The 12,790-nt window shown below is 43.0% G+C and overlaps 1 protein-coding gene across 5 annotated transcripts in view; it reads right to left on the minus strand.

Annotated features, from left to right (window-relative positions):
* Positions 1-1,922: 1,922 nt before the first annotated feature.
* Positions 1,923-12,790, minus strand: part of Larp4b (La ribonucleoprotein 4B) — an 82,919-nt gene continuing 72,051 nt past the window's right edge. For all 5 annotated transcript variants that reach the window (XM_085831298.1, XM_021180161.3, XM_029468571.2 and 2 more), the window contains 5 exons: positions 11,293-11,338; positions 9,233-9,397; positions 6,972-7,096; positions 6,768-6,876; positions 1,923-5,030 (listed from right to left, as the gene is read on the minus strand). In XM_085831298.1, the coding sequence (XP_085687424.1) occupies positions 4,740-5,030; positions 6,768-6,876; positions 6,972-7,096; positions 9,233-9,397; positions 11,293-11,338 (736 nt within the window). In that variant the 3' untranslated portion in view covers positions 1,923-4,739. The remainder of the gene's footprint in view (positions 5,031-6,767; positions 6,877-6,971; positions 7,097-9,232; positions 9,398-11,292; positions 11,339-12,790) is intronic.

Below are 12,790 nucleotides of genomic sequence, written 5' to 3' on the forward strand. Positions count from 1 at the left end.
ATGCTCTCTCATATTCATTCCTGAGGTCGCAGACTCTGAAGCAGTGGAAACCTGCTAGCCACCCTTTCTTTTCTGTTTCCTTTCTACGGCCCCCACCAAGGCAGGAAAAAGCCCACAGCCTTTCATTTAAGTAGGCTAACAGCTTACCTGGCTGGGAAGTGCTTGTATCCAGTCAGCTCTCCAGCGTTACTTTATCAACTGCTTTTTACAGTGACTTGGAAAAGAGAATCTTAACATTAAGATGCGGAGAGGGCAAAGAACGAGCTAGTTAATTTCAAACTTCTCTGTGTGCCAAACAAGGTTTAATCCTTGTCTTTTTCCTCTGGCCATAGAAAGCTCATATTGGTTCTTGGGCTGGCTTAGCCAGCTGATTACCAGACCTAGCCCACCCACGGGACTATGATTATCAGTGCAAATCACTAAACTCTGTTGAGGGTAAAGCTTCATCACATTTTGTCAAGTGGCAAAGCACACCAAGGCACACACTCTCTCTAAACTTCTGAAGCCAGTGCTGTGTATAGAGAACATACAGTCTGCCAATACCAAGGTTCAGTATTTGAGCACCCTATGATGCTGCACACAGCAGGGCAGTGGGTCTCACGGATATAAGCCTGCCTTATGTCAGGGGCATACCTACCTGAGCCCGAGATGAGAAGCACAAGAGAAACTCTTGGAAATAACAGAAGATGGGTAAATTAAAAGGAACTGTGTCTCAGAAACCTAAATGGGATCCTAGATGGGCCCAGGTATGTATGTATGTGTGTGTGTGTGTGTGTGTGTGTATAGTTAGTGTGAGGTAAAAAGGTGGGGGAAAGGGGCATCACAAAAATCACAAATCTGGGGAAAGAACACCACTGAAACACACCAGAAGCTGGGTGTGGTGGTACACACGTATTTTCAGCACTCTGAAGGCAGATCTGTGTTCCAGGCCAACCTGGTCTATACAACTAGTTACAGCAGGCCAGTGATTGTCTGTCCCAAACCAAACCAACACTAGGGAATCCAACCAAAAAGAAATGCTGGAGGTGGCTGGAGAGATGGCTCAGTGGTTAGGAGCATTTGTTGCTCTTGCAGAGGACACCAACAGACTGCACACTTCATCAGTCCTATGCTGTGGGTGGTCTGCTTAGGAGGGCTGGATGACTTTAAAACCCTAAGTGTATGCTGTGGGCTTCTGTTTATCTTCCTCATGTACAGTGAAGGAAACAAAAAAATCTTTAAAAAAATGCATTCTTCAAGAAAATTTTAATTTAAAAGAATCAAAAGAAAAATTGAACAGTGCCTAAATCTTTATTTTTCATAACCTACATTTTTTTCAAATTAGACAGTTTTACACAAAAATGACACAAAAGGAAACTTAAATTACCAATAGTTTACATGTAAGCTTGATTCCAGTCTTAATGAAAAGTAGAACAGAAACAGAAACCCTCAGGCAAGCTTCCACTTGTTACACTCCCCGTTCTGTGACTTGCAGCTGTTAGCACTCCTGGAATCTTCGATTGTCTGTTGCTTTCCGTATAACAGGCTACAAAGCACACAAACCCACAACTACAGCTCACTGAAGGGGACACAAAGACAGGTATGCACCATCAGTCGCCTGCTGTGACACACTGAACCAGTTTTTCAATATCAACTGCAGAAACCCTAATACAGCAATATAAGACTTTTTTTTTCCTTTTTTTTTTGTCTTTTTTCTTTTTTTTCTTTTTTTTTTTTTTTCTTGCCACCCACTAGTGGCAACCAGTGATGCAATGACAGGAGGGGTTCACAGAGACATCATGACACTGACTATGAGAGAGGAATCACTTGAAATTCATGTCTGGTGAAGTGGGGCCAGATTCCTAGTCCATATTTCCATATGATAATTAAGCATCATCACACAATTTTACAGGTTAAAAAGGTCATTGTGACTGTGGTATCTCTGATTCTATACCTTGAGATACTGAAAGGAATGAGTAAACTTAAAAATAGATTATGAAAACCACATATCACACTTGCTGTATGTGACATAGCAAGAGTCTGCATGCACCCTCAACAGCTTCCTATTTTGATAACTTCCATTTTTTTCTGAGTGGAAAACCACAAAGTGTTCAGGAAGTCTCTGTTTTGACATTATACAGCTATTTGGCATATCACCTTTGCTTCCTGAAAATGAGTGCTTATAAAAATCACATCTGAGCAAGGCTTTAGTTCCTGATGCCAGGCTGTCACTGGCTAAGCAGTAATCAGTGTCCCACCTCGTGCATCTGCCTACCTGCCCTTGCGTGCGGCCACTGAGCTGTACACTTCCAGCCAGCAGACAGCAAGCACCTACAGCTTGGCTCTGCCACACAGGTTTCGTGCTGCAATGCTCAGCCTTGGGGAAAGGACTTCTCATTAAAAATCAAAGCTCCTCTGTGAGAGCACCCTTGGGGATAAGGGGTGCTGACCATAATTTGGCCCCTCTTCCAGGAAAGATGTGATGTGAAGGGCCTGAGGCCTCAGGCTCGACTTTCCAGATAGACAGTATCTGCTAGTGTGGGTTCAAGAGGCCAGCTGTTTTCTTCTTCTTCTTTCTTTTATTTTTTAATTTTTGTCAGTGATCTGACATCTCTAAGGAAATTCGTCCTATGTTCCTTTCACAGGCGTCTGAGACGTCAGCACTGCGTATACTCCTATGTAACTGAATGACAGTTGCTCTGAAGGAAATGGTCACGTGCATCAGGCCATCTTTGCCTCTGGCAGGAAAAATCACTTAACAAAGTATACTTTTAATTAGCACATTCTGTTCTTTACTTTCATGGGAAGATCCTGCCAGTCTCTGCTTTCTATACTCTCCTTCAAAACCCTCACACATCACATACGATTAGTATGCACTTACATTCTTTTTAGAGCATGAAGACATCCAAAGGCTTTCAATAAGACTCTCCATTTCCCTTTTGCAGCAAAGAGGCAAAATCAGTTCAACACACCAGTATAAGGGGAAAAAGAAAAACCTTAACAAATTAAAATAATACTCAAAGCACAACATTTAGTTTATCTACATCAGCTCAACAGCAACATTTATAATATATCAATAATTCTTATCAGACTCTTCTCTGTAGGGTACCTTTCTCATATGTTTTGATTATTTACACTGTACACGCAGAGCACACTCCCAAGTGCACACATTTCACACAGTAGCGACTAGTTGCATTTACAGGACTTTTCAACAATCTGAAAAAAGATCAACTGTTGAAGATCTGTAGGTATGTTACAAAAACCACTGGAGTTCTTGTACAACAGTATGCGTTCTCAGCAAAACCAACACCAGGAGATCCGCATGGCAACTGAGTAACCGATCCACTCCCGCCAACCCAGGGGCAGGTCTCCGTGAGCTCTAAGCTGTCTTATACAAAAGTTAAGGCAAAGTCATTTTCAAGTTTAAATAAAATTCAAGTCTTTAAATATTGGATGGAAATCATTTTTTTCCTTAGAAAAAAAAAAGAAAAAGAAACCAAAACAACCTTCAGTCTTATTAAATAGCATTTTGTGGAATAAGCTGTATGGTTACATATAGCAGGAAATATTTTAATGTCTGCTGCTTAGAATACTTAAAGAAAAATTGTAGGCATTTTAAACAGAATAATTTATCAGTAACTTTGTTATGAACTTGCTAACTTGACTGCACTCTCGCTCTTCAGAGGTGCAGCTTCTGAAACAATCAATAAGACCCTCGTCCTGGAGGTAAAAGAGCAAGGACTCTCTGTCCTCGCAAGCCAGAGGGGACCACCGACACCACTCTCTCACGGCTAGGTACTTCTAAATCCACGTGCTGATGCAGAGGGACAAGAAGACATCCACACAGAGCTGGCTAAGACAAGACTCTCCAGAGAGTGTGTGTGGGGGACACAGATAGAGCAGGCACTGGAGGATGAGAGCCAGGTAGCCCACTCACAGGGATACACATCATGGTACAGCTTCTGACATCAGTGGGCAGCAGTTTTTAATTTCACCTAGGTTCTATTCACAATGTGCTTTCAATTTATTTTACATAGTAGCCACTTGGAACTGGAGTGAGAGAGAGGCTGGTTACTTGCTCGCAGGACATCAAAACTCAAAGGTTTCAGGTCTTTCTAGGGTGCTCTTTGCAGGTTCTGCCCACTAGATCAAAAAAGAACTGTATGTACATCTGTATCTTGTTTTAAAGCTAGAGTTACCTGTTGCTAAGGGTTTAGATGAAAACACAGCTCCTATGCCAGTTTGTCAGTGTCCTGACATGCCAGTCCCTTGCTCTGTGAGGCCATGGCTGCCTCTGCCAGTGCCATCAGCCCCCATCCAACTGCTGGACACCCTACCAATGCGCACTTGCAGACCAACTATTAAAATAAAAAAAAAAAAAAAAAAAAGGAAGTAGCAGAGTTCCCTTAATTTAGAAAAACTCATTATAGCTTTGCACTCAGAGCCACGTGGAGGCTTAATAAAAAATATCCATTTGTTAGGATAAATACATTTTCTATCCTGAAAAACATCAGACTTCTGTATCACCTCCAGTTAAGCACCAACCTAAAATAAGGTTTATATTATATAATTAAATCCTGAAAAATAGATTTTTTTTTTCAAGAGGGGGAATATCCGACTCACAGAAGGAAGTAACTTGCAGGTATCCCACGGGCCCCACAGACACTGCAAGCTCCTAACCAGCGGCTCATTCCGTACTGAGTGGGAGAGCTTCTCACGGTGAATACAGCTCTTCCAGACCCCTCGCAGGCATCCAGCTTTCACTGAGGAGACTTGGGAGGCGTGCTCTGTTCCTTGTTCAGGCGCTTCCCAGCAGCTGGAGGCGAGGGTCGGCGCCCAGGCTGCCTCCTCTGATCTTTGGGGACTCCAGGAGTGGACTTGAGGGCAGGGGGCTCTCGGCGTCTCTCGACAGGCTCAGAAAGGCTCTTCTCCTCCCTCCCACAGGCGACAGTGTTTGGCTTCTGTTCTTTTGGGGGTTGCAATGGAGAGGAGGAAGAAGGGTCTTTACTCGTTCTCTGACAAATCTCTGCATAACTGGGCTTTCTCAATTCCTGGAAACATAGAATGTGGGGTTATGCATACAAAATATCAGGGATGGAAGCTCTTTCAGGGATGAAGTTATATAAGATAAAGTTTTTATTTTAATTACAATTTCATCTTCATGGGTATTTTTACTTTTAAGAGATTCATAAAATTCAAGAGCAACTTCTGGCATGTCTATGGCAGCTAGTGATCAGCATCAAAGCTCCTGCCTCTAGAGCTTGTGGACATGTGTACAGCATCAAAAATTCACTCTGCGAGAAAACAGTTATTGGTATACTTGTAGGATGTGGTGATGGACTATGTCACAGAGTTTGAAATTACTGCAGAAGCAAGAGTAATTACTAAATAGGGACAATGTAACAATACTGCTTCCTAGAGGAGGGGCCTGAAGCACAAATGCAGTCTCTTGACTTATGTTACATTCTGGCTTTTTATTTGTTTAGATTCCATAAAGTTAAGTTTCTATTAAAATTAAATAACTTGAAAATACACATCCATTTTTTCTAAGCTAATCATGGTTGTCTTGAAAAAAAAAACACTAAGTTTTAAAGACTAAAAAAATACAGATGTCTTTGATTTTAAAAAGACACCGCTCCCTTTCCTTGCAGTACAGTTTCCCTCTGAAGATACTATAGAAATGCCTCTCTAGAACAGCCAGCAGCCATAAAGGCACAGCAATAAAATGGTGACCAAATTCTGACCAACACAAAGCCTTAAAGCATTCTTGAGAAACATGGAAGCCTATGAGGCTCGAGGGAAAAAAAAGACGCAAACACTGGCCCCTCTTTGTTTAATCTAAGTCGTGCAGGTGCTATGCTTACACAGAGAGCAGGCGGGGACAGTGTGACACAGCAGTCAGGCTGTGAGATGGCTTCACTCCCGATCCTTCACATGGAGCATTACTGCAGAGCCGTAGCTGGTTTGGCACTTACACAGACTTGTGGAATTCAATCTTCCTACTTCTGCCTCCCAAGTATAGAGATGCCAGATCATCAAAGACAGAAACTCCTGCCTCACTGTGCATCGCTGGCTGGCTGAAACTTGCTATGTAGATCACAGGACTCAAATTTGCAGTTATCTCTCTGCCCCATCTCCCAAGCATGGGACCTATGGGCCTAAGCCAGCAGAGCTGGCAGAGTCACTGGGACACATAAACGGCAACAGGACACCGCGTTGCTCTTTATGTCATTCTGCTTTATTCCATTCCTCATCCTTTTATTCTTCTCTCATATATATTATTACATCCTGACCTCAGTCTTTCCTCCACTGCTCCCAGTCCCTCCCTCAAAGGATGAAGAAGCCGTGAACCACCCATGCCTCTCCTCTAGACCCCCCCATCTGTCTAACCCTTTGAAGTAGACAAACTTTTGTTGTTGCTGTGTTTTTCTCTGTGTAGCCCTCCCTGGCTGTCCTAAAATCCGTTCTGTAGACCAGGCTGACCTTAAATTCAGAAATCCACCTGCATCTGCCTCTACAGTATCTGGATTAAAGGTATACGTGTACCACCACTACCCAGCTAATTTTTTCATATATACAACACACACAATAAATACAGAAATCACCAAACTCCATATAGGACAGAGTTGGGACCTTGTTACTATCTGAAAGACCCCATACTGAAATAGAAGATCTCAGTGAAATCATACAGAGAAATGAAGGCACACACTACTGAAAGCCCATCCATCGTCAGAGTCAGGACACACACGGAATGCCTGAGTGCTGTGGAGGGCAGGCAAGGCACTTACTGTTGCTGCTCCATTCACCTGCACGGATTTACATGCAGTTGTAGTAGGGGTAGAAGGGAGTCTGTCCATACTCTGAGTTTCCCTCTGCTTTTCTGCCATCTTGGGATCCCTGTGAAAATGCCATCTGGTTTAAGAATCACACTTAATATTACAGAGCACTCAAACTTGTACCTGGAAGAGGGCTGGCAGAATACTGATACTCACTCAGGTAAATGGACTGGGGACGGGGAACGTTCAAATGCTGCCGACACAGCACAGGGCGCTGGCACGGAGGGCTCTCTGGGTCCCACTACAGGAACAGTGTTTGTGCTTGCATCTGTACTGAGGTTCTGAAAACCATTAAAGTATTAGTTAGCAGTTGTCATATCTTTGCCCAAGAAGTTAAGGGTCCAACCACGGCAATCTCAACCCATCTTTGGAGACTGCTTCCTAACCCCTATGACTGATGCCGGATGGTGTATCCATACTCCAAGCAAACAAAACAATGGCATGTTACCAACAACTGTCAAGTCACAGCAGAGACACAGGAGAAGCCTCCAGCAAACATAATGACATTTTGAGTCTGTCATTGGCTGCACAGCACTCAGCCTTCTTGCTCTCAGCAAATGCACTATAATTACCCGTAAGTTTGTCTTTTCAAGTGAACAGCTTCCAAACATCCCTTCCTCATCTGACATATCAAGGATCTGACGTATCAGCTGGGGAGGAATTACCAAGTTACACTATGGTTCCCACTTGTAACTAATACAAAACAAAGACCGACATGTCCATGTGCACATAAATCTCAGTGCCCGGGGGTGGGAGGTAGATACATACCCACAGGAGCTCTCACGAGAATCCACAAACCACCCTTGGAAGCAGGTGTACAAAATTACTTTACCCAATTTAATAGGCGAGGTAACTAAGCTAAGACCTGAGTGAATCAGATATTACCCCATCAAGAGTTGCTTAGTGGAGCCGTGATTCATACAAGTGTACACATGGTGTGTCATTAACCCAGCATGTGATTTTAGGGCAAGTTAAGTAATTGGCTACAAGTTTAAATACAAAAAGACAAAATATACTAACTGCTTTTCTCTTCAAAGAAGGTGTAAGTTCAAAGGTAAAAAAAAAAAAAAAGTTGCTGGAACTTCAGCTTTGGGAGAATGGAACAATTTACACTTTTGCCTGGGGGGAGGGGGTATGGGAGTGGGGACAGAGGCTCTGCTGGATTGAGAACAAGTGAAAGAAACCTAACACAAGGAAGCTAGTGGCTTTCTATTTGTAAAAGCATGCTCAGATTCAGCGTGTGTTAAACACTGACTCTAACAGATACATATGGCACTTTGCAAAGTCATAAATCCAGGTCAAGCATGGAGGGGCTAGGTGGCCTAATGTCCCAAGTCCTCTGCAGTTTCTGCAGATGGATCACCACTGGCAGCAGTGAAGACTGTGTAACTTGGCCACCAAATCAAGAACAACCTTTCAGAAAGCAGTAACTGTTTCTTTAAAAAGGGCTTTCCACAGAAACTGCAGGGCGTTCAGAGCAGCAGCTGGTTTATCACTAAGGGAGGAGAACATGCTTGAAAACAAGACTTCATGGCTGTCGAAATGATAATTTTCTGTTTTATAAGCCAACTGGAAATTATTAGGTGAATGTTAAGACTTACACTGTCCAAGACATCTCAAGTCTAACATGTAACCCTTACTAGAAAAGATAGGGTCTTGGGAAACTCAGTGCCCATGCTAAAAACAGTAGCCATTACTATCCTAATCTGAGATTCAACTTTTCCCTGACCTTAGTCTCAAGTTACTGTAGCAAAGTCATCTGCCCTAGTAACTACGGCAGCCACTACTGTAGCGTAGAGTGGTGTCCCGCCCTCTAAAGAAAAGACACATGTGCTACCTGACGTTCAGCCATAGTTTACCGTGCAGCAGAAGGGATGCCTGGAACTAGGACTATTCTACAGCCCCCCAGTGTGTGTACCCCAGCACTTAGCCATACTTTAGTAACTGGGCAGAAAGTAATTTCTCTACATGTCCCACAGTCTTCAATCACTGACCCTGGCAGAGGGACAAATCCCATTTCCAACCTGCTAGTTAAGTGTCCTTCAGAAGTAGCCCTGGAAAGGAATCTCCTGAGATGAGGACTGTAGTGAAAGACCACGCTGCAGCCCAGTTTCCCTGAAGCCACTATACTACAGCAGAGCAAGCCTAAGCTTCCCCTACGTGCACTACGTAGGTTACCACAAGTCTTATTTCTGCTCTAATCCAGACTTCTATGTCTCATTCCGTGCTTCAACGGCAACCCCAGCAGATGGCAAGACAAAGGATGGCTTGAGCTGGCTCCAAAGACAAACACCCATCACCCAAACCCCAAACCTCAAAGCTCTCCCTCCCTTTCTAATGTGTGCAAAAGACCTGGGTCAAGTCCTGGTACAAAATCAGTGCTTAGAAACCATCAGCAGCTCTAACACATAGCTTACTCTTTCTTTTGAAGATCCTATGATCAAGCTGGAAAGCCTGTTTTCAAACAAGTCCTCTGTCTTCAAATTGCCTGCAGCTCCAGGTAATGGGGGGAAGTTGGACAGTCCCAGTTCGAAGCTCGGTGATGGAGGCTTTGGTGGTGTTGGAGACTGCGTCTGACTGCTCTGCAACACAGCAGCACCCCGTAAGGTCACACAAGTGCGGAGTGACAAGGGTAGAAAGCCAGGCAAAGAATTTCCAACTTTCACACCCGTCCCAAAACTTATAAATGTTGCACAATTAATTTCTAGGGTCCAACTAACTTGAAACTTAGGCCACCATGATAAACTGTGAGCAGAGTCTAGAAAACAATAACGTCAGAGTTCAAATGTAAACAGTAGGCCAGTGTGAGGGTTCAGTGGTCAAATGTCTGCTGCCAAGCCCGAGGATCTAAACTTAACCCCTGGGACCCACACAGTACAAAGAAAAAAAGAAACTACTCATACAAGTTGTCCTCTGACCTTCATATATGGCCAGACATGTGAGCTGTGCATATGCACACGCGCACACACACTTACATACAAGTTGTCCTCTGACCTTCATATATGGGCCAGACATGTGAGCTGTGCATATGCACACGCGCACACACACTTACATACAAGTTGTCCTCTGACCTTCATATATGGGCCAGACATGTGAGCTGTGCATATTCACACGTGCAAACACACAAACACACACTTACAAAATTCCAAAGGTAAGCAGGTTAAAAGATGTGATGCATCTAAGGTGACAAACCAAACAGAGGCTGTACTGATAACCTTTCAGCTGAAGTTCATCTGTCTATGAGCCCTTACAACCACTCTTTTAGTAGCCGTCTTGGTGATCAGATCAAATGTGATCTCCCAGAGCTTGTTTAAAAGTAACCCATACCTCAATGGCTCCAATATGTCAATAAGAGAGAAGCAGAAAGTGCTTCCTGCTGAGAAAAGGATGAGGTTCTCTACTAATGGGAAGAAAGACATCCACAACCCTAGGTACAAACGAAGCCTCTGCTCACGGTGCTGCAGAGGGAAGACGGGCTCATACTAGCTTGGCTACTGCATCTAACATCCAAACAAACTTGATGTTTCCTATTAGCCAAGGTTTCAGCATCCACTCTCGAGTCTTAGATGCTTCCCAGTGGTTGGGAGGAGAGCTCTTGCTTAAAATCCCATTACAGTTACCCACTGAGGGCCTTTTCTGAACAACATATAGACTGAACCATTCATAAAAGTGAGCTCGTACCTGAATTGTTCACAGCACCGTTATTTACATATTAAAGAAACATACCATAAACCAGCTTGTCATCTCTATTCCTAAAAACCCCACAATCCTTTCTTAATTAGGCCAAGCATGTCAGTTACAATTTAATGATACCACTTTTTAAGTTCTTTGCTCTGTTCCTCCTCATATCTCAGTCTTAATCCACTTAATTGGTGCTCATGTTTGCTATCTATTATATTTAAATGTCTTAGAAAGATATCCCTTTGGGGATAAGAGATGGTTCTGTAAGTAAGATTGCTTGCTCTGCAAACATGAGGACCTGAGTTTAAATCCCTGGAACTCATGTAAAAAGATAAATGTAAGCCGGGCGTGGTGGCGCACGCCTTTAATCCCAGCACTCGGGAGGCAGAGGCAGGCGGATTTCTGAGTTCGAGGCCAGCCTGGTCTACAAAGTGAGTTCCAGGACAGCCAGGGCTATACAGAGAAACCCTGTCTCGAAAAACCAAAAAAAAAACCAAAAAAAAAAAAAAAAAAAAAAAACAAAAAGATAAATGTAGCTGGATGTCTGGAACGCTAGCATTGACGGGATAATCAAAGGAGCTCACTTGGCAACCAACCTACCTGAAACAGGGGGCTTCCCGTTCAATAAAAGACTATCTAAAAACAATAAGGTTGAGAGTGATAGATACCTGAAGTCTCCCTTGGCTCTTATGTATTCCAGTGGATGGGTTCATACATTAGTGAGCGTGTGTGTGTGTGTGTGTGAGTATACATACACGCACGCGCACACACACACACACACTTTATATATACTTACTGTAAACTTCTCTTCTCTTTTCTTCCGATAGCCAAAGGAATTTTTCCTAGAAGAAAGAAAGCAAAAGACCATTATTTTTCCCCTCACTTGAAAAATTTGCAAAGCTCATGTTTGGTTCATGTATATATACAAAGCAGCATGCACCAACTCAACCAGTCTTTAATATGTTTAATCTTTCATTAATAAATTTGGATTCTAAAAGTGAACTTTTAAAAGCACAGCGGGATTGTGCTTTTAAGACATTGCAGCACACGCCTGCAGGTCTAGTGCTGGGGTGGCCGAGGCAGGAGGCTGGCAAGCTTATGGTCAAAATGGTCTTATGGTCTTAAACAAAAGTACAAATAAATCAAAATGTTGAAAGGAAATCATTAAGTTAGATATCCAGAAAGATAAGAGAAAAATAGTTATTCTTGGTAGCTACTTAGAATTTCTAAGATTTGAATGTTTAAATCCCTTCAGCTGGAATGACAAGATATATATATAATAGAAAATCTAACACTAAACTATATAGGTGAGCTATTTAAAACATGAGTAAAAAAAAAACTATAATTATTCCTTACTGCAAAAGTCACATTAAGAACCTCTAAACCTTAAGAGGTCCCTAAAGTTCAAGCTTGTCTTCCCATCAACAGCAGCCAGACCCTAGGCAGAAAGGCTGAAGTCTGTGCCCTGCAGCTCCACAGTGAGCCACTGCATCAAGATTTATAGCATCCTGGATGAGTCTGTGTTGCCTAACAAGACACACATGACTCTCAACTTGTAATTTTATTTTTACTTTTTATCTCTTCTATTATTTCAATTGAACATACTCCCCAAAGGAGATTCGTTATATAAACATAAAGAGGATTTTTATAGAAAAAAAAAAAAAAGGTTTTCCTAAAGTATTTTTATTAGAATAATAAGCTTGAGGACTGCTCTACAGACCCTCTGGTTAGCTTAGTAGGGGTTAAATGCCTGAGGAGAGATGAGCTATGTGCCACAAAGGTGGGCATGAGCAGCAACCTGTAGGAATAGGTCCCTTGGTCCCAGTGGGCATGTGGGTCCATTGTGAGCACTTGTGTTACAGTTGCTGCCTCAAGATAACATAAAGGCTCATCACTGGGCTGGCTTCCCTCAGGTATGTGTGTAGCAATACCAATACTGCCTGACAAGTGTCTTCCTGTCAGTCTATGGCCTTCCACAAAAAGTATTACTGCCTTCAGAGCACCTTGATAGCCTACTAGGAACCTACTGAATTCTGTAATGGCAGGATGTCCTGGAACACATTATCTGTGCCCATCCCTCACAAAGTGATTGCAAAGTGAAGACACTGCCAGAGGCCGAAGTCCACAGGGGACAGGCAAGGAGACAGTCCCGGCACCACTCAATCTGCAACTGGATACTGGGAATTCTCATGTTTTGGACCACACACATGGGCATGCTTCTGCTCTGTGAGCTAACAGAGCTTCACAATGTCAATCAGCACCTGGCGTTTGGAGTTTTTTACTACATTGACCTT

The sequence above is a fragment of the Mus caroli genome, unplaced genomic scaffold, assembly GCF_978045245.1.
Source record: "Mus caroli unplaced genomic scaffold, Mus_caroli_1 scaffold_15, whole genome shotgun sequence".
Taxonomy (NCBI): domain Eukaryota; kingdom Metazoa; phylum Chordata; class Mammalia; order Rodentia; family Muridae; genus Mus; species Mus caroli.